Source organism: Sciurus vulgaris (assembly GCF_902686455.1).
Source record: "Sciurus vulgaris genome assembly, chromosome: X".
Lineage (NCBI taxonomy): Eukaryota > Metazoa > Chordata > Mammalia > Rodentia > Sciuridae > Sciurus > Sciurus vulgaris.
In genome coordinates, this window is record NC_136471.1 from 14,183,603 (window position 1) to 14,210,426 (window position 26,824).

General features: G+C 35.0%; 1 protein-coding gene across 14 annotated transcripts in view; it reads left to right on the forward strand.

The window, feature by feature from the left end:
* The window catches only part of MCF2 (MCF.2 cell line derived transforming sequence), a 101,013-nt gene that overhangs the window by 49,854 nt on the left and 24,335 nt on the right, over window positions 1–26,824 (forward strand). For 5 of the 14 annotated variants that reach the window (XM_079124809.1, XM_079124811.1, XM_079124803.1 and 2 more), the window contains 12 exons: window positions 1,929–2,048; window positions 2,829–2,945; window positions 4,634–4,783; window positions 6,876–7,009; window positions 7,344–7,458; window positions 10,611–10,730; window positions 16,673–16,864; window positions 17,994–18,185; window positions 19,334–19,505; window positions 20,936–20,983; window positions 23,698–23,735; window positions 26,480–26,568. In XM_079124809.1, coding sequence (XP_078980935.1) covers window positions 1,929–2,048; window positions 2,829–2,945; window positions 4,634–4,783; window positions 6,876–7,009; window positions 7,344–7,458; window positions 10,611–10,730; window positions 16,673–16,864; window positions 17,994–18,185; window positions 19,334–19,505; window positions 20,936–20,983; window positions 23,698–23,735; window positions 26,480–26,568 — 1,487 coding nt within the window. The remainder of the gene's footprint in view (window positions 1–1,928; window positions 2,049–2,828; window positions 2,946–4,633; window positions 4,784–6,875; window positions 7,010–7,343; window positions 7,459–10,610; window positions 10,731–16,672; window positions 16,865–17,993; window positions 18,186–19,333; window positions 19,506–20,935; window positions 20,984–23,697; window positions 23,736–26,479; window positions 26,569–26,824) is intronic. The other 9 variants (XM_079124810.1, XM_079124807.1, XM_079124816.1 and 6 more) reach the window with 5 other exon arrangements.

Sequence of the window (26,824 nt, forward strand, 5' to 3'; positions counted from 1 at the left end):
TTGAGTTTGTGCAGGATGAGAGATACAGGTTTAATTTCATTCTGTTGCATATGGTTTTCCAGTTTTCCCAGCACCATTTGTTGAAGAGGCTATCTTTTCTCCATTGCATATTTTTGGCACCTTTGTCTACTATGAGAAAATTGTATTTATTTGGGTTTGTGTCCATGTCCTCTATTCTGTACCATTGATCTACCTGTCTATTTTGGTACCAATACCATGCCGTTTTTGTTACTATTGCTTTGTAATAGAGTTGAAGATCTGGTATTGCGATACCCCCTGCTTCGCTCTTTCTACTGAGGATTGCTTTAGCTATTCTGGGTTTCTTATTCTTCCAGATGAATTTCATAATTGCTTGCTCTGTTTCTGTAAGGTACATCATTGGGATTTTAATTGGAATTGCATTGAATCTGTATAGCACTTTTGGTAGTATGGCCATTTTGACAATATTTATTCTGCCTATCCAAGAACATGGGAGATTTTTCCATCTTCTAAGGTTTCTTTAATTTCTTTCTTTAGTGTTCTGTAGTTCTCATTGTAGAGGTCTTTCACCTCTTTTGTGAGATTGATTCCCAAGTATTTTCTTTTTTTCGAGGCTATTGTGAATGGGGTAGTTTTCCTAATTTCTCTTTCTGAAGATTCATCACTTATGTATAAAAATGCATTGGATTTATGAGCATTGATCTTGTAACCTGCTACTTTACTGAATTCACTTATGAGTTCCAAAAGTTTTCTGGTGGAATTTCCAGGTTCCTCTAAATATATAATCATGTCATCAGCGAGCAGGGATAGTTGCAGTTCTTCTTTTCCAATTCATTTGCCTTTAATTTCGTTGGTTTATCTAATTGCTCTGGCTAGTGTTTCAAGGATGATGTTGAATAGAAGTGGTGAAAGAGGGCATGAGAAAGGGGAACTCTTATACACTGTTGTTGTGGAATAAGATAGAACAGCCATTATAGAAAACAGTATGAACGTACCTCAAAAAACTGAAAACAAAACTATCATGTGACCCAGCAATCCCACTTCTGGGTGTATAGCCAAATGAATTGAAAAGATTATATCAAAGAGATAACCTACATGCCAATGTTTATTGTGGCACTATCAAAATTGGCCAAAATGTGGAATCAATTAAGGTATCTATCAGTGGATGAATTAAAAAAGAAAATGTGGCATATATATACACAGTGGAATATTATTCAGTCATAAAAAGGGATGAAATCCTCTTCATTTGTTGGCAATGTGGATAGAACTGGAGGACATCATATTAAGTGAATTAAGCGAAGGACAGAAAGATCAATACTATATGTTGTCATACAGTGTTGAATGAAGACAATTCTGGAAATGAAAAAAGTTGATCGTACAGAAGGAGAGTAGAACAGAAGTCATTGGAGGATAGGAAGAGGAGGGGAAATGGGGGGATAGAGGGAGGTGGGATAATTAGTACCATAGAACAGCTGTAGAAGGGGAAGTAGTTTGACAGTTCCTAACATACAGAAATGATAATATTTGAGGAGATAGAACTACTAATTACTAATTACATATGTTATATATGTATCAAATTATATACTGTACCCCGTAAATGAGTGTGAATTTTCTGTTGGTTAAAAAGCAAAAAGTAAACAATAAAAACAAAACTTAACTTGAAGTGAAGTGTTAGAGTATAATACTTTGTAACTTGGGACCTATTTATTGAGTGTGAGAAAATTCCACACCAGGAACATTAAGGATCTGACCTAATAACCTTACATTATTTTTATTTCTATTTTCATGTTTTTGGATTTTATCAGCATCCATTTTTTTTTTTTAAGAATTGGCCTTTTACTGACTTTTGACTTTAAACTTTATTTCCTTCAGTTACATGTTTTCTGACATGTGCTCAGTCAAATGCTTGTTTTCCCAATTTTCTCTCATTTTGTTCCTTCTTTCCACAGGCTTCTTTTCCTGGGAACTTGCATTTAGTTTTGGTTTTACGTCCTACCAGTTTTCTTCAACGAACTTTCACGGACATCGGATTTCGATTTAGTCAGGAGGATTTCATGCTCAAATTACCAGTAAGAGTATATTTTTTAAATGTTTTGTCCCTTTAATTCTCATGAAGACTTTGTCCCATGCTATTTGTTGTTACACGTGCTTTACATAGCATTTAAGATAAAAAATGTCTTCCAAAAATACAAATTTGAAATGTCCCAAAGCCTTCCACTTCTACTGTTAAGAAATAGATTAAGCAATTTATAAAAAAAACAATTTCTTTTGAAAAATAAATGTTATATGTTTTGTGTGTGTGTGTATGTGTATCTGTGTATGTGTGTGCATAATCAGGAACTCTTATTTTTAGTAAAAATGAGTATGTTTTATGTATTTGAACTCCCATGAACTCACATCCTGAGCTAGTTCAGAGTATCATGTTCTTTGTTTTGAAAGATGTTTTTATATGTTTTATTAGGAATACAGTGCTCATAAATTTTGATACTTTTGGAAAGATCAGTCCCTCCTGATAAATTGTAGCTTACAATATATAGTTCTTTTACTTCGTTGTGAGCATAGCATTCTTTCACAAGCTGAGCCATTAACAATGAAAACTTAGATGAAAGAGAATTAGGTGTTTGGGTTGTTATGGAGGTTAATTGTGCTGTAGAGAAACGTTTTATAAATAAAAACTTATTACCTAATGAGGTAATGCAAACGTGTGGGGTACATGTACAAGACAGAACTGTTAGAACCATATATACAAGATGACTTTCTGCTAAATGTATGCTAAAGTTCATTTTACAGTTTAATGGAGGGATGCCATGAAGGACAGTTAACAGTATCTTTTTTGCTTATTTATATAGGTTGTTATGCTGAGCTCAGTTAGTGATTTGCTGGCATACATTGATGACAAGCAGTTAACCCCTGAGTTAGGCGGCACCTTGCAGTACTGCCACAGTGAATGGATCATCTTCAGAAATGTATGTTGCTTTTGCCCTTACCGTAGAACATATAGTTCATATTAGTCTTTAAATCTAGTTCTAGAAATTTTTCCTATTTGGGAAAAACAGATTTTTCGGGGCTCCTACTTTTCAAATACATTTAAAATTCAACATCTTGATTTTTCTTCCGTAGGCAATATCTAGAAATGAAGAGTCACTAGGGATGGCATTTGAAGAAGTCTAGAGAATAAGGAAATCTTATTCTGCCCAACCCTTCCTGTGGCCACGTAGTAACTGGAAGAAGCAAAGGGTTTGGGTTCAGATCTTGTCACTGCTGATTTTTAGCTGTATGAACTTGGGCAATATACACAACATGTCTGAATCTTCTTTTTCCTTGCTATAAAATGGGAATAGTAATACCTTACCTCATAGGAGTCTGGTGAAGATTAAATGACATAACTAATGCAAAATGATTAGCTCAGTGCATAGCATATGACAAACCCTCAACAACTCAAGTAAGATTATTAATCTCATAATCCTAGTGATGCTTCTGAGGCAATTATAGTTGTTAGAAGAGTCCTTCTGTTTTAGAAATTTACAAATAAGTGAGGGCCCTATGCTTCCAGGTGGGAATCCATGTTGAAATATCTTAACTTGAAATTCCAGAGATATGGAAAATTTTCTGAAGAAAATAATGATGGTTTATTAAATCAGGGCTTCATTTTCCTCATCTTTCTTCTTTATCCAACAGTTCATTTAATAATTCATTCAACAATTCATTCATTCATATGAAGGTGTATTGTCAAAATAACAATATCTAGCCTTTAGTAACCTACAAAACCAAACTAAAGGAGCAGATACCTTGAGCTGCATGGTAAATAGACGATTCATGTAACCTGTACATTTTGTCCATCTCTCTTGTAAGTAATGGATTTTGTAAAAAAAAATTAACAATACAAACTTACTTGCCGTTTTAGGGCAATCGAGCCTTTGGTATGGCAATTTCAGATCTTCAACAGTACTTGCAATGCATTGTTGTGACATCTTGTTCCCCCTTTCCTAAGACCATTACTGGGGCTGGGAATATAGCTCAGTTGGTAGAGTGCTTGCCTTGTATGCACAAGGCCCTGGGTTCAATCCCCAGCACCACCACCAAAAAAAAAAAAAAAAAAAAAAAAAAAAAGACGATCCTAAGACCATTACCTTGTTTGGAATGCTAATGCTTTTCATAAGTGGTAATAAACAAATATAAAGTGACTTTGCTGTTCTTATCTCTTCAGAAGTAAACTTATGGCACTTTTACCCTTTGCAGTTTGTAGAATAAGGAAAGCACTGTGATTTTTCAAGGACATAAAGCACGTTATTCAGTACATGGCATCTTTAAGAAATAATATTTGGGGGTGGTGCTGGGAATTGAGCCCAGGGCCTCATGCATGCTAGACAAGTGCTCTACCACTGAGCTATGTCCTTAGCTCCCAAGAAATAATTTTCATCAATGTCTAAGAGAAAAGTCTATATATTTAGAAAAAAGACATTCAAGAAGAAACCTAACTTTGCTTTTAGTTTCTTAGAGCCTTAGATGCAAAGTTAGAGTTGATTGCCAACGGTAATGCCAGAGTTCATAACATGTATGTTTGATGTTATGCCCAAATAAACATAAATGCAATTACTGGTCCAGGTTTTGCTATGCTGACAGTTTCCATAAAAGTATCACTGGCTCTTTGCAGGCTATAGAAAATTTTGCCCTCACAGTGAAAGAAATGGCTCAGATGTTACAATCCTTTGGAACTGAACTTGCTGAGACAGAACTACCAGATGATATTCCTTCAATAGAAGAAATCTTGGCAATTCGTGCTGAAAGGTATCATTTATTGAAGGTATGTCTGATAGAGTGGACAAACAAAAGTTTTACATGGTCTTTTTCCAGAAAGGTGTTTGACACATCAACTTCACACTGGTTGTTACATATTTGTATATAATATTTAAAGGTATAAAAATATTACTCTACAAGAGAAGAATGTACTGGATAGGTTGAATTTTAAGTGTCTCTTTTGCAAATGATACAGTGTCTTGAGAAATTGTTTATTTGAAAATAGAATATATTATATATGTGCCACAATAAGAAATCTACAGTTATTTGTTAACCTCATATTCTTTAATACCTTTATTTTATTTATTTGTGTGGTGCTGAGGTTCAAACCCAGTGCCTCACTTATTTGAGCCTAGAGCTCTACCACTGAGCTATAGCCCCAAACCTCATATTCTTTATATTACCGAAAGGCCCTCTCATTTGGAAAGCAAGTGTGAGAATCAACAGTTGACAGGTGTTCTGTTTTAACCTCCACCACAGGTACAGTGTGAAATGGGAGAAGGCGCACTTGATGAGGAGCCAGAAAACCTGATTTCTTGTCCCATCTCTGCCATGATCTAGTGTTGTAACCAAGGCCAACGTTGCTCAGTAGATTAAAAGCTCTCTTCTCCACGGAGTGCTAGTGCTTAATGTTTTCTTTGGTAAACCAGGAATGGCAAATGGATTTTGTTTTCCTACTCAGTTCTGATTAGAGTGTTGGATTGTGAAAGATTCTGAGGCATGGTTTTGACAATGAGCAAGTACTTTGATGGTCACTTTCCTCAAAAAGTTCAAGAACATTCTCAACAAATACCAGGCATTCAGATATCACTTGTCTCTTTCATATATTAATAGGCATGCTGGATGCACTGTCAGATTTGAACTTTGTGTACAGGTTACATGTTTCAGTTAAAAAGAGAGAAACTGAATGTTTGAACCATTATCTAAAAGCAAAACTTTGTTCAAGGAAAGAAAATTGTATTTAATAAACTGTGTGATGTTGGGCAGTTTGCTTAACCTCCTGAGTTTCAGTTTCTCTATATGTGTAATGACGTTGATGATGATCATGCATATCTTTTGTATAGTTGTGTGAAGGTGAAATGAGGTAAAGTATGTGATGTATATACAACAGTGCTTGGCACACAGCTCATGCTTCATAAGTATTAGCATTTTTGTTTCTTTGTAATGTTGGGGATGGAACCCAGGGCCTCATACATACTGGATAAGTGCTCTACCACTGAGCCATACCCTCAGCCCCTTAGGCTCCAGTTTTTACTTACAATTTAAGGGGCCCTTGAACCTCATGAAGAAAGTCTTAGATTACTCTTTGAAGTCTGAAAAGAGTCTATGTACTTAGCTCAGTCTCCAGTCATAACACCTTCTAAACAGAGATATAGACTTCGTGGCATTATTTAACCCCAAATGTGAAGTGAAATAAGACTTATAGTGGGGAGTCATTGCTAACAATTAAGGATTAGTGCCAGGTGCAGTGGAGTATGCCTGTAATCCCAGCAGCTCGGTAGGCTAAGGCATGAGGATCACAGTTCAAAGCCAGCCTCAGCAAATTAGCAAGGCCCTAAGCAACTCAGTGAGACTCTGTCTAAATAAAATACAAAATAGGGCTGGGAATGTGGTTCAGTGGTCAAGTGCCCCTGGGTTCAATCCCTGGTAAACCCTCCCCCCAGCAAAAAGGATTAGTAAGAAAGGTACAGTGATTCTTTCTGAATATGCATTAAATATCTGTAACTGTATGCTTTCTAGTTTGATAGTCTTTATATAATACTGCTTTATTTGAACATATTAAAATATTACCAGAGTGGAATGGAATAGATTAGAACTTGCTATCAGAAGAGGAGGAGGCTACAAAGAACACATGGTACTTCTCCCTGTAACAGTTTTATAGAATAGTGATTGCAACATCCATCTCTAAGGCAAGGGCTTCTTGGACCTTCAAAGATTTTGGATTGTGGTATTGAAATACTCCTTGATTTTTCAGATAGAAAAATCATTCTAGAGCTGTTGTTTCCATTCTGCATGCCATGAATGTATATTGCCTTCTGTTCAGGTCAGTCAGGTTGGATCACTAATCAGCCGATAAATCCTATTGTGCCTTTGTACAGAATGATATTACAGCTGTAACCAAAGAAGGAAAGATTCTGCTAACAAATCTGGAAGTCCCTAACACTGGAGAAGCTGTCAGTTCGAGTATTGAACGTCATCAGCAAATAAATGGTGACTGGCAAACTATTAATAAGTGAGTATCTTTTTTTGCTTCAGAGTTAACTCATTTTATATTTTCAAGAAGGAATTATGCATTTTGCTGCACTCCATTAGGTGTGAAAAATTTCTGGAGCTCTGAACATCTGAGAACTTCTTGCCAAGGTTATCCCACAGAGCTTAGCTTGCTTGCAGAACTAAGTTCTGTGAACATTTTCTGTGTCTGAACCTAGTGCCACAGACTGTGACTTTGCCTATAATTCTTAATGTCCAGACCAGGTTTATTGATGTAGCTGCAGTACAGGTGGTTGTTTTTTTTTTTTTTTTTTTTTTTTTTTTTTTAAGGAATTCTTTTACTTTTCTTTGTTAAGATTGCTGGCTCAAGTTCATGATATGGAAACAGCTTTTGATGGATTTTGGGAAAAACACCAGTTAAAAATGGAACAGTATCTGCAGTTGTGGAAGTTTGAGCAAGATTTTCAAGAGGTCAGTTAAAACATTTCTTTATACATTTCTTTTCATTATGCCAGGGGTTCTTCTTGAACATCAGAATCCAGTCTTGTTAGATGCCCATATATAACTATAGAGGGACTAGGAGGCACGTACAAGTGAACCTGGACTTAGAATGCAGAAATCTCTACTAAACTTCTCAGGCTTCTCTTCTTCCACTTACCCATTTCCTATGGGAAGGTACTTAAGTGCCAAGGTGTATGATGGGGACAAAGTTTCTCTTTTCCTTCAGGTTTGTTATTCAAAGTTGTTTTAGATATAAAGTGTTTGTAGGCTGTGGGATAGCATTCTAAGGAAATAATACCCACTTCCTTCTTGGTATTTTTATACCATATACCTGTGCTGAGCTTATGATTTAACAAAGTTTTTTTTTTTTTTTTCTGATCCAGGACTTTATTTCTATGAAAAGCCTGACAGATGAAATTAAATCATATTTAGTTCCATATTATTTAAAAGACTGAAAGTATATTCCAGTTTGACCCACCTGGACAGTCCATCACATGTGGTCAATACCTATGCTTTTGTTTCTTTTATTTTTGTGGCAGCCCTGTCAAAGCTTCTCACAGGCAAAGTACTTGACCAGGCTTATCAAGGAAAACTGTATTTCTTCTCTCTCCTTCGTGTCTCCATCTTGTTTTCTGCCTGTGAATGGCTTACTTGCCTGGTATTCATTTGTTCTCTAAGAATTGTTTTGGAAGAGCACAGCATTCTGAACTTAGGGCTCAGTTCCTTTCAAGCCAGTACCAACAAAATAGTACTTTCCAACTATGCATCTACTCATATGTGTTGTGCATCCAATCTAAATTCTTGTCCTGTGGTTTTCTTCTGTTTCTTCAAGTCATTGCTGTCTCTATTCAGTATTCTTTTTTACATTGTGCTCTTACTGACTGTATCTCATAGTTACATGCAGAAACTTTTTTTTTTTTTATGTTTAGAAGGTTACTTTTTAAAAAAAAAACTTATTTGGGGCTGGGGAAGTAGCTCAGTATTTAAATGCCCCTGGGTTCAATCCCCAGTAACAGACGAACAAAACCAAAAATAGAGAAAAATCATTTGGAAATTTCAACTGATAGAAAAGTTACAAACATAAGAAAAGTAGAAATACACATTCATCTTCTCCCCAGATTAACTTATTCATAATATTTTGCCAAACTTACTTTTTTTTTCTTCTCCCTTGCTCATATGTATATACAGATAATTTTTTTCTGACCATTGAGAATAATTTTCATACATTGTGGACTTTCCACCCTAAATATTTCATTTGTTTTCTTATAATAATAATAATTATTATTATTATTATTTTTTTTTTTTTTTGCAGTGCTGGGGATTGAACCTAGGGCCTTGTGCTTGTGAGGCAAGCACTCTACCAACTGAGCTATCTCCCCAGCCCATAATTATTCTTATATATCCACAGTACAGTTATGAAATTCAGTACATTTAACAACAATGCAGTACTTTTATATTATCTACCATCAATATTCCAATTCTGTCTGTTGACCCAATAATGGCCTTTATAGCATTTCTTTTTCTTTCCATACAAGGTCTAATCTAGGGTCCAGTATTGAGTTGTCATATCTCTTTAGTCTCCTTGAATCTATAACATTTCCACAGCCTTTCTTTGTCTTTTATGATATTAGTATTTTGAAGAATATAGTCCATTTTAAAAATAAAGGTTTCGTCATTTTGAGTTTGACATCTTCTCATGAGTAGCTTCAGTCTATGTATGACCAACTAGATGACTACCTAAGTGATGTGCTCTATTCAGGGTGTCACACCTGCCTCTCATTGTTGATGTTCATTTTGATTAACCAGAAGATGTTATTGAATTTCTCCACTCTATAGTTACCTCCTGTCCCATAACTATTAGAAAATATGTGGAGAGGAAATTTAAGGCAATACAATTATCTTGCTCCTCACCAAAATTTCCCATATATTTAGCTTCAATGGATATTTCTTTCCTGAACTACTCTTTACTATGGTGATTTCACAGTGATGATTTTTCCAACACTTTTCTATCTACAGTAGGAACTGTGCTGAAGCAAGAGCTTTTCCTTTATTTCATTTATTCATTTATTAGATTCCTATATTTTTCATGATTTATAATTTATTACTATTCTTTCTTCTTTTATTCTTTTTTTGTGAATTAAACCGAGGGTATCACATATGCTATGCAAATGCTTTACTATGAGCTAAATCCCCACCCCTTTTCATTTTTGTAAAAAATTTTGAGTCTGAGTCTGTAAGTTGCTGAGGCTGGCTCTAATTACAATCTTCCTGCCTCAGCCTCCTAAGTGACTGGGCTTACAGGCGTACATCACTGTGCCTTGCTTCCTTTACTGTTTTTCTACTTTGTTATTGAAACTGGCTACTCTATTCTTGTGATGTTCTCCAATATTTTTTAGAAAATCATTTCTTACTTTCTGACATGAAGAGAGATATTTTAAGTTTATCTTGTACCTATTATGCCTAAGCCCTGGAAGTAACCATTTTCTTAGAAACTTTCTTTTTTTGAGAAATATTATTAAAGATTAAGATGTAGTTGCCAGGTGTGCTCATTGATATGGGAGGGGCTTTGTTTGCAGGATTATTCACCATAAAGCTGGAAAATTTGCATGTATATGCATATTTGCATATATACATGTTTGCATAAATGCAAATACAGATCTATATATCTATATGTATGAATGTATACATAGTGATCTTGCATAAATCATGGGTATACATGGATACCTAGAAAGTTAAATTTTAACAGATCACATCTATTTGTGTGTATAAAATAGCTGAGCTTATTTCCATATGTGTAATTTTTCCATATTGACATTCTTATTTAATAGTATTTACTATAAAACTTGATCATAGAGACAGAATGCCAGCTGGGTGCAGTGATGCAGACCCATAATCACAGTGACTTGAGAGGCTGAGGCAGGAGGATCACAAGTTTGAGGCTTTCCCTTCCTTTTTGAGACCCTGTCTCAAAAGAAAAAAAGATAAAGAGCTGTGGAATGTAGTTCAGTGGTAGAACATCCTGGATTCAATCCCTAGTACCCTCCAGTAAATAAATATAAATAAATTCAGAATGATTAATTATTTGTATGTTTTTAAAAAATCTCTTTATTTCCAATGTTTAGCTTGTCACGGAAGTTGAACTTCTGTTAAATCAGCAAGCTGAACTGGATGATGTAACAGGGAATATAGTTCAAGTAAAACAAAAAATTAAGAAATTGGAAAACTTAGATGAAAAGTCTCAGGTAAGATTACTTTTTAAATATTCACTATGTTTATGGACTATAAAAGCTTTTTGTTTTGGTGGAACTAAGTAATATAAACCCTATTATGCTTACACTCTTCTACCAGCATTCTGTATTAATTAGCACAATGATATTGATCTAAATTCTGTTTTGTTCACTGTGACTCCAGACACATTGAAGGTATGACATATAGTTGTAAAGGGAGGCCTCTGAGATAATGACTTGCACTGTTTCAAGCCCAGTAGTTGGAACAAGAGCATAAATCATTTTGGAAACACTAGAAAAATGTCATCAAGGATGGTATTGGGTTCCTAGAGATGATGGAAACATACAAAAACATAATTCCTTAAATGCTCACTATATGATATATGCAGTTGAACCAAATGGAGACTCATACAACTGGTCTACTGAGTCTTACTAGCTGTGTGACCTTGGGTAAATTGGTTTCTAAATCTTAACATCCTTCCGAAAGGATGTTAAGATTTCCCTTTCCTTTTCTTTCTCTTCCCTCTTCCCCTTCCCTTCCCTTTTCCCTTTCTCCTTCCTTCCCTTCCCCTCCCCTTCCCCTTTCCCTTCCCCTTTCCCTTCCCCCTCCCTTCCCCTCTCCTTTCCTCTCCCTTTTCCTTTCTCTTCCCTTCCCTTTCCTTTCCCTTCCATTCCCTTCTAGTGAGCCCTCTTCTGCTTTCAGGTCATATATTTTATTTGTTTCACATATGAGAGAAAACTTGAGATACTCATCTTTCTGTGTTTGACTTATTTTGCTTACCATGATGTTCTCGAGTTCCATCCATTTTCCTGCAAATGATAAGATTTCATTCTTCTTAATGACTTAATAATACTCCATTGTGTATATATACCATATTTTTATCCATTTCTCTCTTGTTGAGCACCTAGGCTGATTCTATAGTTTGGTTATTATGAATAGTGCATCAATAAACAGGCATGCAGGTGTCTCTTTAGTACATTGACTTCATTTCCTTCAAATAAATACCCCGGAGTGGTATACCTGGTTCATATACTAGTTCTATTTTTGAAGAGCCTCCATGCTGTTTTCCATAGTACAAATTTACATTCCCATCAATAGTGTATAAATGTCCCTTATTCCCACATTCTCACAAACATTTGTTATTTTTTTATAACAGGTGTTTTTCTTTGGGTTGATATGGAATCTCAGTGTAGTTTTGATTTGCAGTTCTCTGATGGCTAAAGATGGTGAGCATTTTTGAATATATTTTTTGACCATCTATAATTCTTCTTTTGAGAAGTGTCTGTTCAGATCATTTGTCCATTTTTTAATAACTTTATTTTGTTTATTTTTTATGTGGTGCTGAGGATCAAACTCAGCACATTACATAAGCTAGGCAGGTGCTCTGCCACTAAGCTGCAGCCACAGCCCACTCATTTGTCCATTTTTTGATTAGACTATTTATTATTTTGTTAAGTTTCTTGAGTTCCTTTTATACTCTGCATATGAATCTTCCATCAGATGAATAAGTGGCGAAGATATTCTCCCACTCTGTAGGTTGTCTTTTTATGCTTTTGATCATTTCCTTTGGTGCAAAGTGCAAAGAAGCTTTTAAATTTGATGTTATCCCATTTGTCAGTTCTTGCTTTGGTTTCCTGAGCTATTAGATTCCTAGTCAGGAAATTTTGGAGTGTTTCCCCTATGTTTTCTTATACTGGTAGTTTTAAAGTTTTAGGTGTTACATTAAGGTCTTTCATCTAATTTGAGTTGATTTTTGTAGATGGTGAGAAATAAAGGTCTAATTTCAGTTTTCTACTCATAGATAAACAGTTTTTTCACTACCATTTTTCGAAGAAGCTGCCTTTTCTCTAATATAAGTTTTTTGCACCTTTGTTGAGAATTAGTTGGTTGTAGATGCATTTTTTTTGTGGGTCCTCTATTCTATTCCATTTGTCTGCGTGTCTGTTTTTATGACAGGGCCATGCTGCTTTTGTTACTATAGCTGTATAGTATGTTTTGAAATCAGGAATTAGATGACTTCAGCATTGTTCTTTTTGCTCAGGATTGGTTTGGCTATTCAGGGTCTTTAGTACTTCCATTTGAATATTAGGATTATTTTTTCTAGTTCTGTGAAAAATATAATTGGTATTTTAATGGAGATTGCATTGAATTTGTAGACTGCTTTTTGTACTATGGGCATTTTAACAATATTAATTCTCCCAATCCATGAACTTGGGAGATCATTCCGTATCCTAGTGTTTTCTTCAGTTTTATTCTTGTGTTTTATGTTTTTCATTGTAAACGTCTTTTACATCCTTTATTTGGTTTATTTCTAACTTTTTTTTTAAAGCTATCATGAATAGAATTGCTTTTCTGATTGTCAGCACATTCCTTTCTGGGGAATAGAAAAATCTGCTGTTTTTTGTATGTTAATTTTGTGTCCTGCTGCTTTGTGTAATTTGTTCATCAGTTCTAAAAGAGTCTTTTGGTGGAATCTTTAGGGTTTTCTAAGTATAGGAATTATATCATTTACAAATAGAATTAACTTGACTTTTTCCGTTTCTGTTTATATTCCTTTTATTTCTTTCTCTTGCATGATTGCTTTGGCTAAAATTTCAAGTACTGTATGAATGAGAGCAGTGAGTAGACACATTTGTCTTGTTCTTGATCTTAGAGGAAATGTGTTAGTTTTTCTCATTCAGTATGATGTTGGCTATGGGCTCGTATATAGCCTTTATTATGTTGAAGTATGGTCCTTCTATACCTAAGTTATTTTTATAATGAAGAGTTGTTGAATTTTATCAGACTTTCTGCATCTGTTGAGGTGATTGTGGGTTTTTTTGTCTATTTATGTGCTTTAAGTTTATTAATTTTCATGTATTGAACCATTTTTACTACACTGGAATGGAACCAACCTGATTATGGTGTATGATTTTTTTAAATGTGTTGTTGAATTCAATTTGCAAGTATTTTATTGAGGATTTTTGCATCATATACCTTAAGGATATTGGTCTATACTTTTGGTTTTTGTTATGTTCTTATCAGATTTTGGTAGCAGGGTAATACTGGTTTCATAGAATGAGTTTGGATGTGTTCCTTTCCTTTTTATTTTATGGAATAGTTTGAGGAGCATTGGTAATAGTTCTTTAATAAACGTCTGGCAAAATTTGACAGGGAATCCATCTGGTCTCGGGCTTTCTTTGGAGACTTCTTATTATTGCTTCATTCTCAATGATTCTTACTCATTCTTAAAGCTTTTTATATCCTCTTGGTTCATTTTTGATAGGTCATATGTATTTAGAACTCTGTCCATTTCTTCTAGACTTTTCAGCTTATTGGAATATGATTTTTCAAAATATTCCCTAATGACTTTCTGAATTTCAATGGTGTCTATTGTAACATCCCCCTTTTTGTCTCTAATTTTTATTTATTTGGGTCTTCTCCCTTGGTTAATTTGGCTAAGGGGTTCTCAGTCTTGTTTATCTTTTCAGAGAACCAGCTGTTTGTTTTATTGATCCTTTTATATTGTTCTTTTAGTCTCTATTTCATTTATTTCTGTCCTGATCTTTATTTTTCTTTTTTCTGCTTATTTTGGTTTCATCATATTTTACTACATGATCATTGCAGATTTTATGCTCTATTTTTTTTTTTTTACAAAAAAATGTAGGATGAAATCATTATATAAAGCTTTTTTTAAAAAAATGTGATGGTATTATCATTTATCACTAAATGTCTTTGGTGCAAGATTAGGATGCATAGAATACTCATGAATATATGTGAATGCAGTGGTGATGATTATGTGGTGAAATACAGTAATTTGTTCTTTATTTCCTAAGATCTTGAGATGATATATCATTAAATTATTTATTTGTGATTTGTTTTTTTATTTTTTATTAAATTTTTTTGTGGTGCTGGGGATTGAACCCAGGGCCTTATGCTTGGGAAGCAAGCACTCTACCAGCTGAGCTACATCCCCAGCCCCTGTGATTTGTTTTTTTAAATATAGGCACTCATAGTTATAACTTCCCTCTTAGAACTGCCTTTGATGGTATATTATGTTTCCATTTTCATTTGGCTTTGGGGATTTTTAAATTTCACCCCTGACTTCTTCACCCACTCTTCCTTCAGAGTATATTGTTAATTTTCCATGTGTTTGTGAAATTTCTAGTTTCCCTTGCTGTTGATTTCTGGTGTCATCCCATTATGATCCAATAAGATGCAATAAATTAGTTCAGTTTTTTGAATTTGTGAAGACTTGTTTTATGGTCTAATGTGTGAACTAGTTTTGGAAAAATGTCCTGATGAAAAGAATGTATACTCTGAAACTGTTGAATAAAATATTTTGTAGATTTCTGTTAAGTTCATTTGATTTGTAATATAACATAACTGATATTTCCTTGTTATTTATCTGGATAATCTATCTGTTGGTGAGAAGTAGGTATTGACTTCAACTTGCTCTTCTCGTATTGGGACCTACTTCTCCCTTTATGTTCGGTAGAGTTTGCTTTATAAATTGGCAGCTCCAATGTTTGGTTCATATATATTTATTTATTTATTTATTTTTTTATGCTTCTAGGTTTCATACTTTATTTTATGAAGGTTCATATATATTTATAATCATCATATCTTATTGATGAATTGTTCCCTTTGTTAATGTGTAGTGGCCTTTGTCTTTTCTAATTGATTTTGGCTTCTAGATTGTTTTATCAAATATGAGTCACTATTCCTACTTGCTTTTTGATTCCCTTTACATGGAATATCATTTTCCATCCTTTCACCTTCAGTGTGTGCATATCTTTGCCAGTGAGGTGCATATCTTTGCAGGCAGTGGACTGTTGGGTCTTGTTTTTAATACGATCATCCATCCATGTGTATTTTCATTGGAGAATTAAGATATTTGCTTTCAGGGTTATTACTGAAAGGTGTGGTGTGGTGTGTAGTTGTTACAATTATGTTTTTTTTCTGTTTGTTTTAAATATTCTATGTTCTCTCTTACTCATCTAGAGTTTGATGGTTATCTATTAATAATGTTTGATTCTTTCCTAATTCTCATTGGCTTATCTGAAGATTTATTTTTTCCCTTATCTCAAAACCTATGCTGTCCTGATTGTGTTTATTGTTCTTCTTCTTTTAGATGTAGAAAGTTTTTTGTTTTGGGGGTTTTGTTTTGTGGTGCTAGGGATTGAATCCAGGGCTTCATGCCTGCTAGACAAGACACTTGGAAATACTTGTCTCCCTCCAGGTCTTCTAACAGAATCCACCAGCTATGTTGGGTGGGGGGCAGGTTAGTGGATCACAGTTGCAGCTGTTATAATTCCTTTCAGGTCTCCCCAGAAGGTTGGGCAGAAAAGCAGGCTGTGCTCTACCTTTCCCACTGAACAAGTTAAGGGAATGTTTACCACACCTGAGGTAGATTCTCTCTGGAGGCTTTTAGATTGTGCCCTGGATATGGTGAATGTGGGCACAGCACTGAGCCCTTCTTACCTTATTGGATTTTGGTGAGTGTGGTGCTGTACAGGTATATATTTGCTCTGGAGGCTTTTATGTTGTATGCCCTGAGGTGAGGCAAATGTCCATGCCCCTGTAGATCCCCAGAATGCCTCCAAGGATGGGGGAACAACTGGACCACCAAGTTCTGTCTTAGAAGGGAAGGTGTGGGAACCAAGCATTTTGTATTTCAGTTGCTGTGTTTGTGTTCTAAATTGTACATATAAGGAGAAGTAAATCTCGTCTATATTCTCAGTGGGATGGGGTGGTTAATTTTCAGCGTCTGTAACCAGAAATGCATAAGCTTCTGCTCTAACTAATTATTATAACTGAGGTTTTTTTTTTTTTTTTTTTGCAACCTGCAGAATTGTGGCATCAAATCATCTTTTTGGCCATGGAGCTCCCCTGCTCAATTTGCTTCTAAATTATTTTTTCCCTCTATATGAACAGAGTTCATGCAGTCATTATTTTCTTTCTTTCTTAAAATCAGGATCTGTTAACAAAGGCCCGATTTGTGATATTACATGGACACAGGCTTGCAGCAAATCACCATTATGCACTTGATTTAATCTGCCAGAGATGCAATGAGCTACGTTACCTTTCTGATATTTTGGTTAATGAGATCAAGGCAAAACGGATTCAGCTCAGCAGGACCTTCAAAATGCATAAACTCCTACAGCAGGTAGTATGATGGGAAATGATTCATTTCTGAAAAAGAGTGTAAGTTTATTCTTGGGTCCTCCTGTCCTGACATACTTTGCCCTTATGCCCTTATGGCATACTTTTTATCTTCTCAGAGGTTGTAGAGTCCGAGTCTGGTATAGCTTTGAATTTCAATTTGCAGAGGATGTTAAGGACTGAATTTGATTATGGTTTTTCAGTCTATCTACCTATACAATATTCATAGCAGATTTGGTAACAGTATAAAGTTTGCCCTCTGTTCTAAATATCAAGATTGAAGATTGTGGTGGTGATGCCTTCCTTTCTGTTTTGAGTATACCTCTGAAGACTACTGGTGACAGTTTATGCTCAGAACACTTTTTTTTTTTTTTTTTTTTTTGCGGTGCTAGGGATTGAACTCAGGGCCTTGTGCTTGCAAGGCAAGCACTCTACCAACTGAGCTATCTCCCCAGCCCCTCAGAACACTTTTAAAAGCCTGGGGAGTATTTCGCTGAAGCTTGAAATTCCTTCCAAATTTCATAGTACAGCACTAAAACAATTAAAGAGTGACTAGAAAAATTTCCTCCATTACTTGTGGGTCTGAGCCCTTTTATGATTAGGTAATGAATCAAAATTCACCATACAAATCTGGTCTTGGCAATTGAATCTAAAGTAGGAGTATCACTTACAGACATCACATCTTGATCTGCACATCTCCTTTTCTGGTAAGGAAACCTTTATTCTTGTCCTTCACAATCAATAAGCATTTATATTACACTTTATATTTTGCTAGAAGTTTCATATTTCAGTTATTGACTTTGGGAAAATAGTGTGCAACTAAAGTGTTAGTGTTGAGAAAATGACCAGACCCCCTGCTGCAGAATAAATTACTTGTTATGAAATAAATGCAATGCTTCCCAAGCTTGGTTGTGCATAAGAAGTACCTAGAGCTCTGTAAAAGTATAAATGTCTGCCTTATACCCCAGAGCCGCTGAATTAGAATTTCTGGGGGCAGAACCCAGATATCTTTATTTTTGAACAGTTCTGAAGGCAATTCTGATTCACAACAGTGAGGGCTGATGATCACTCTAAATGGCAAACCTGTTTGCTCTTTATTCATTCATATATGCTTTCTTGATTTTTCTCACCAGGCTCGTCAGTGCTGTGATGAAGGGGAATGTCTTCTAGCTAATCAGGAAATAGATAAGTTCCAGTCTAAAGAAGATGCCCAGAAAGCCCTTCAAGACATTGAAAATTTTCTTGAAATGGCTATACCTTTCATAAATTATGATCCTGAAACCCTGCAATATGAATTTGATGTAATGTTATCTCCTGAACTCAAGGTAGGAGGTGGTTTTGTTTTTTATTTTTTGAAAGAAACAAATGAGAAAACCATAATTATAATACCATAAGAGTTTTACTACCTTACAAATAACATTGTTGAGTTGCATGAATGCAGTCCCCTTAAAGGATATGGGTGATAGTAGTGCCATTATCAAGCATCAAAAAATCCAAAGGCATTTGCTTGCTATATAATGAAGACTATTTCTTTTGCGAGTTCCAACTCCATTATTCTTAAACTTTTAAAATATACTGGGAACTCTCATAGATAGGGCCCAAGCAGATCTAGAATATTGGGTCCATGTCATGAGTACTCTACCTCAAACATCTTTCCTTTGTGCCGTAATGGCCACCCACAGGTTCTCTATGGATACAGATCTGGCTTTCCTCCTCTGTTTGAAAATGAAGGGATAAAGAAAGGATCTGGGTGTTCTTGGAGAAGGGGAAGCAAATAGAAGTTGGTATGAGCAAAGGGGAGAGCTATAGGTTAGTTTGGTACTGTTCCCTTGGAGATGGCATGAAGAACATACCCATGTTGTAGACAAGAGCATTTGTGATACTATTTGCTATTGCTGGAGCAATATCTAAATCCATGCCTAGCTGCAGATCCTTGGGATTGCCCTAGAAGATCAGACACATGCTGTGGCAATAACCAAGAGATGCTCTGGAAGCAACCAAGCTTAACTCTAGCTGCTTCAAAGCATCAAGGAGGGGCAGAAGGATATGTTTTCTGTTGGTGGCTCTGAGGAGCCAGGAACACATGGAGAACTATAAAGAACAGATTAAGATGTAACGAAGCACTATGACAATGTTGTTCATTTGTTTTTATAACTTAGTGTCTTTCTCGTGATAAATAAGATAGAGTATTATGCTTTCTTTTCTAGCCATTATAACTTCTAACCAATGAGAACAAATCACTCTCTGTGCAGTGACCATTTTCATGACTGCTTGATAGATTCTTCCTTGTGTTGTTTTGAGATCTTGGTTTTATAACCATGTGAAGAAAATACATCATTCTGCTTTCTGTTCTTTTCCTAAATTTCTTCTAGTTGTATTTTAAACTCTGTGGTTGAGTCTGAGAAATGTAATAGGTTTTTTTTTATGATCCCATTTCATAATATATTTCATAGAATTCTTATGCAACCTACAGGTACAAATGCAGACTGTACAACTCAAGCTTGAAAATATTAGAACTATATTTGAGAATCAGCAGGCTGGTTTCAGGAACCTGGGAGATAAGCATGTGAGGCCAATTCAATTTGTGGTACCTGCCTCCGAAAATTTGATCAGATCTAGAGCACCATTTTTTCCAACTAAACATGGTAAAATTTCTTATATTCGCCTTATCTATTTCTGCTTGTCTTGTTATTACTTTGTTACTCTTGATGCTGAATTCTTTCTTCAGTCCTGATATACTGAAATTTTATTTTAGAATCTTTGACCAAATTCAAATGATACTGCAAAGGGCAGGAGTCAGATTGAGACTATAGTACAATCATGAAATGTAGTAACCAAATAATGCAGAACAAATAATGATGGCCATCTCAGGACTGATTATTTCTACCTTTAGAAATGAGTTATGAAAAGGTACTGGCATCAAGCTCACACATTACTATGTAAAACTATTATTTGGTTCTCATATGCTCCTGATATGTGAGTGGCTTAGATAATAGAATGGATTTTCTTTTCTAAATAGGTGCTGGTAAACAGATTAATTTTGTTGATTTCCTGTTATAGAGTGCATTTTCAAGTTTTAATCTTTGTAGCCTATTTTAACTATATAACGTCCACTTCCTTTCTGAGTTCTGTGGGAGAAAAATTTATCCTTATAATGGTTTTGAACTAGTGTGAAAATAAGATGGACCAATTGCCCCAAGGACTTCCTTGAGATGCCTGTAGGGTCTCTTACAAGATAGTTATTTAGTCTTTGTAGACCTTAAGTTAGTGAAATGGGTGAACATGGGAATAAAATCAGTCTCTCTGATGTAAGTAGAATCAGAGACTTCACTAGTGTAGGGAAATTGCTTTGAAATTCAGAGAAGACTTGAGGCAGGGACACTGTGTGTAAAAATATAGGTCATCCTCAGCAGTGGATCAGATTAAAAAGAGGTGATGAAAGCAGGTAAACTAGTGAAGACAATGAAAGTTAAATAGATATAGTTATGAAATATATAAATATATTTAAAAAAATAAAAAAACAAAATAAAGCTATAAGCAGTGCCTTAAGTGAATCATGTTGACTACATTAGATGTGCTAGAAATCTCAAACATACTGGGGAAAAAAGTTAAAAAATCAGCAAAAACGGGGGGGTATAAAATCCAACAACTGTGAGACTACCTATGAGAATAGGTTGATATTCCTGAGCAGAGTACATATTGTTAGGGATTTCTGACTCCATTGGCTGTGTGACCTTGGGAGGTTCACTTAATACTTTTTAGCTTCAGTTCCTTGGTCTGTAAAATAAGGACCATAATAACCTCCTGACTTCAAAGGGTTATTGTGAAGACAAAGTGAAAAACATTGCAGACTATAAGAAGTACTTAGTTAATGGGACTATATCCCTTCCCTCTAGTTAAGACTTCTTGCTTAATTGTCCTCTGAAGTGGTGCATCTTAGGTTGAAGAACACAGTTGTGAATAGACTGTCCAGGACCCACTGAAGTCATTAATCATTCAAGAAAATTTTGTTTTGTATTGTCTCATTTTTCTTTCTCATATTCTTATTTAATGGCGTTATACTTTCTTTCTGCAGTGGGAATTGGATACTCTTTCTTTCAAGCATGTAAACTTTTTTCAAAAGGTACCCATCTTTATTATATTACTTATCATCAGTACATTTTCTGAGTTTGTGTACATGTGAAAAACCAGTTTGGCATCAAAATTCAGCAGCAGTTCATTCTTGAGTTCTGCCCACAAGGAACTTTTTTCTTTCCATTTTTTTTCCACAATGACTACCCATTATTCTCAGTATTGAACTTACCTTTGAAAATGACTATGTAAAAAGTAACTTATGCTCCTAAACTCAGTCTCTAATAAAATGACCACTCAAAAGAGAAAAAATATAGCAATGTTAAAGTGAATCAGGCTTCCATTCTTTTGAAAAACTCTCCTGCCATCCACAACTATTTGTTGGGAGTAGGTTGGGTTTGCTTTAGTTTAAGACTGCCTACTGTATTTTTGAGAAAGAAGGCAGCATAATGAATAAATGGCATGGACAGATAAATGATTTTACCCCTATTGACCATGGTTTGTAAATGAAATCAAAGCATTATTTATGCTGCAAACCTTATTCTTTTTACCCCACTGCTCTGTGAGTAATGAGGATTATAAGCATCTATTCCAGGCAGTTCTTTAAGACTTTTACTTGATAAGCCAGTTATATAAGATTCAATCAAATCAAAATGTGTTTATTTTTCATAAAAATGAGTCAAACTGTTTTTTTCTTTGTTTTTGTTCATTTTTTTTTTCTCTGTATTGAACTGTGTACCTAGCACAGTGCGTGGCAACTAGCAGGACGTAATAAATATTTGTTGAATTATCATTGAGGACAGAGAGGAGTCATGGAAGGACATTTTCACTGAGGGATAAAGCGTTAAATGTGGTTTGAGCTCTTAAGTCCGTATCTGTAGCCCAGATCTTTGTTGTAAGCTTTAGATTTGTGCTTACAATTTGCTTCCTTGAATTTCCCATAGGAAACTCAGATTCAGTAATACCCCAAATGAATGCCTCTCTCCTGCAGACCTTTTCTTCCTCAGCAAATGGCACTGTATTCCTCGAGTTGTCCAAGCTTGGGACCTCAGTTCTTCTTCTTACTCCTGCCTCACCTCTAATTGACCAAAAAATTCTACATTTTGTGGATTTTTATCGCCTGAGTACTGCTCCTATCCATCTACGTCTTTTCCATCCCCATTGCTTTCCTTACTGCCACTTTCCTAGTTGAAGCTAACATCATCTGTGGCTTGACAGTCTCTCTGTCTCCCCATTCCCTGTGCATGCTTTTCCTTCCTTTTCTTACACACTGTTCTCTTGGGAACACTCTTGGCTCCCTCTCCCTTGCTAGTTCCTACTTCTCCCTCAAATTTCCTATCTCTAGGCTACTTCCTTCAGGTAAGCTTTTCCTCCTCATCTCCTTCCTCCCCTGTGTTCATGCTGTGATAACAGGTTTCCCAGTTTCTTCAGCTTTATTATAATTGCCTGTTTTCTGACTTACTTGCTAGACTGTAAGCTCTTTAAGGGCATGGACTGTCTGCACTTCATCTTTGTATATCCCCAAAACACAGAGCTTAGCATATCATATAGGCACTCAATCATTTTGTATATTTTTATATTGTTGAAAGAATGACTATATCTACCTTGCTTTTCACTAAAGATGTTTCTTATAAGTTAGTCGTGTATATATTCCTTTTGCCTCTCTTAATGTACTTAAAAAGAATTAGTTCAGATCTCTGTATATCAAGTTTCTTTAAAGTGGGGCACATTGGTATTTATTGAGAAACTGATTTTACATGGTAATTTTCACTGATTTTACTATATATCCATATATGATATATAATGATCATAATACATAAAAAATCATATGCACTTATAGATATATATTTTAATAAATGAAAGTAAAGTGTACAATCTAGAGATCACATTACATCCTTTTCCTGAGTGTGCCTGATACTGGTTCCCACTGAGAAGCAAAGGATGAAAAGTATTTGTTCCATGCAGAGAAGGGGACCCACATAGCCTTTCGGCAGCCCTGATAACTTAGTCCACTCTTTGGACAGTGCCCTTGGCTTTTTAGGAACATCTGACTCCTTGCTTAATAATACAGGGGCTCACCCTTTATAAAATGAAATTATTTAAAATAAAAAATTAAAGTTTTGGATTTTGATGAAGATTTTCTTTATTCAGAGCCTTTTAACATGTTTTGGAAATGTTAATTAGATAGTGGTTAGAAACATGTACTCTGATAGTAGACTGTATGGATTTAAACACCACCTCTATTTCTTGAATAACATACTGACTTTAGTTCCTTATCTATAAAATGGGGATAGGATACATCCATAGGGCTTACATCAGTACCTGGTATATATAGTAAGTATCAAATAAGTGTTAGATGCTCTAATTACTAGGATAACTAGAATTTTTAAGAGATTTTTGATCTACCTAATCAATGAGCTACAATCTGATGAAATGTTTATATGTCAGAATGAACATGAAACCTGCAAATATTTACAAATCTACAAATAGTTACGAGCACTAATACCTAACTTTGTGCTCAGCAAGTAAGAGAATGTTTGATGAGCGAGGAAATGGGTGAGTACTTAGCAAAATCATGCTCAATAAGAAATTGAAATTGTATGTTACGTCTAACCAATAACTGTCTTCTATAGTGTGATTAAAAATACTAATATAAACATGTTGGACTATGAAATCTCTAATTATTTAATAAATTTATATTTGCTTGCATTAAAAAAATTGACTTTAATCCTGGTTTGAAATTCTTCTTTCACATTTTTGTACCAGGGAAGAAGACTTGGAGACAAAATCAGAGCAACTTAAAAGTAAATATCATTAATTCAAAACTGACTTTATTGCTGTAGTTATGGAGTTGGTATGGGGCTTAAGCCATATTTTTCATTCACTGAATCAGTGTTGTGCATTTGAAAGCCTAATTCATCTGAAAGAAAAAAAGCTACAGTTGCATTGTGTCTAATTGCAGTACTGGCATAGCTGCAGATGTATGAATAGTTTCTCAAGTCCTGGCTCAAGTGCAGAATCACTTCTGTAGAGTACTATATTAAGTTCTAGCTTCTCTCTACCCCTGCTACCTCCATAAACCTAAATAACATCATACCTTTCTACAGAGGGAACTTCCTTTCATGAAGGATTCCAGTCCCTCCAGTATGAATGAAGGACAGGGGTCAGGTTCTAATGGACCATGTAGAGGCTAATTGTGGACTCAGAAAAAGAAATTCATTCATTTCTTGATAAATACAGTATTTCTCCACCTCTTATCCTCAGTTTTACTTTCTATAGTTTTAGTTACCCATGTTTAACTCTGCTCTAAAAATATTAAATGGAAAGTCTAAGAGTGGGGGAAAGAGAGAAAAAGGGAGATTCAGGATGGGGGTGGTGCACATCCATATAACTCTTAAAACAATATATAAAATTGTTCCATTTTATTAGGTTATTGTTAATCTTTTAACTGTGCCTAATTTATAAATTAAATTTTATCCTAGGCACATATGTATAGGGAAAAAAAAAAACATAGGGTTCAATATTATGCACTTTCAGGCATCCACTGGGGGTTCTGCTACCTCTATGGATAAGTAGGGAGAACGTACCCTCTATGGATAAGTAGGGAGAACTACGGTAGAATATTCCTCCCTTCTCAGTTCTCTATGACAGGCTGGTATCTGCATAAAGTAGCTTCATGATAGCTGCAAGACCCTACATTTTATTTGTGTGTTCTTGATGGTAAATAAAGATAAGAACATATCACTAAGAGGCTGTACTGTATAGCAAAGAGGTACAAATTGTAGAACTAGACTGCCTGGCTTTTATCCCCACTTTCATCACTTACTGGTGGTATAACTTTAGGTAAATTCTCTGGATTTCAGAGTCACCTTATTTATAAAATGTGAATAGTAATACATGACATGAAATTAGTGTAAAGATAAAATATTTGTGAAGCACTTGAACAATGTATGACATATGATAATATTCTAAGTAATTATTATAATATTAGCAGGCTAGTGAATGGCCTATACTGATGGATACAATGCCTGGTCAGCATGTTGTATAGTTACAACCTCTAGTTTCTAGAAGGACATGAAGTGAATGCTAAATTCCATAGTCTTCCATGTTTTCCATTCTAGTGTCAACCCATGACACCTTAAATTCCTCTTCATAGCTTTATTCAGTTCCATATCCCCAGGGGAAAATCATGAGGCAGTGGCTCTGTGCATTTTCTTGGTGGAGCATCCAGCTAAACACAGTTCCAAATTGCATTCTTTTGATTCAAGTAATTTTAAACAATCCTTATGTTTTTAAAAATATAAATTCGTATTTCAAATATTTCCACACCTGTATTCAGAAATCTGTTATGCATACCTACCTGATAAGTATAGTATGCAGTGTTTTTATTGTTAAGTATAATATTAAAATGATGATAATGGTGGGTACATTTGCCAGATGCAACAAATCAAAGCACATTCTGCAGGATGGAGTATGATAAAAGTGATAACGCATAGACTTTGACAGTTGAGCTTGACTGTTTCATCACTTTAAGTATGTGACTTTGATCACGTTACTAAACCTCTCTGAGCCTCATTTTTCCCATCATTAAAATGGAAAAAAGAATGTCTTAACATTCTAAATTGCTGTGAGAATTGATAATGATGTATGTCAAGCGCTTAGGATTGTACCTGCATAATATGAAGTTGTTATGTTTGTTCTTGTCCACGAGTATTTGCCATGTGTAAGCCACATTATTTTGAAATATTATTTAGTTGACAAATATAGTGCTTCGTTTTAGGTTCTAAATGTCACGAAGTAATGTTACTTTTACTTAGAGGTCAGGTTTTTGGCAAGCTCAACTGTCCAATATAGCTGGGATCCCAGGAATATATTTCAAATGTTTCTGAAGGGTAGTAACCATCACAAATTTCATGTAGTTGACTCAGTAGACTAGTCCAAGTTCTTTAGAGTCTGCAAAAGAAGGCAACAATTTAGGATCAGGGAAGCCATTTGTAGCAATGACTAACATGTGACAGAGGGGAGAGACAAAAATGTACAAGTTACAGACATTTTTAGAAAGAATAGATAGTTCTGTATCTCAATAGCCCTGGATGCATCCTTATATTTTATTACATTTAAGTTTTTGATGATACCACTGAGTCATTAATAAAAGGATCATTTATGTTGTATGTCCTTGATTAATTTAAAACTCAAGGAGGCATATAATATTTTCTAGAAGGATTTTCATAAAAAATCCAAGGCTAACAAGCTGTTTTTCAATAAATGGACTTTAATTATCTGGAAAATAAACTTTTATGAATTAGCTTTATTTCCCAAAAGTGCCAAATAAGTGAAAATATAAAAAATAAATTAGTATCTTAAATCTTATCTTTCCAAGTAACTCAAATCATTCATTTTACTAGTATATATCAAAACTATTTTTTTAAAAAATCAGTTATTTTTCAATTTATCTATAGTTAGGACCTGGAATAAGCCTAATTTGAGCTATGTATCCTTGAAGAACTGTACATAGATACTAATATAACTCTAATTTTCATAATTTCAGATTGAAGTGGTACATGATTGTCAGGAGAAAAGAAGTTCTGGTCAACCCTCCAGTTTGAACAATGACAAGAGCTTGGATGTTTTAAAGAAGTATCCTTTATTTATTAACATAAACTCACATATACATTTCCCTGTAGGATCTCTGGTTTAGTGTTTGAAAGGCCAATGTGCTTAGAATTTTGAGCGCATTCATAGCACATGGTGTCTGCTATGATCCCAGAGACTCAGAAGCTGAGGCAGGAGGATGGCAAGTTCAAGGTCAACTTTGGTAACTTAGCGAGACCCTCAGAAGCTGAGAAAAATCCTATCTCAAAATAAAAAAAGGTTGGGGATGTGGCTCAGTGGT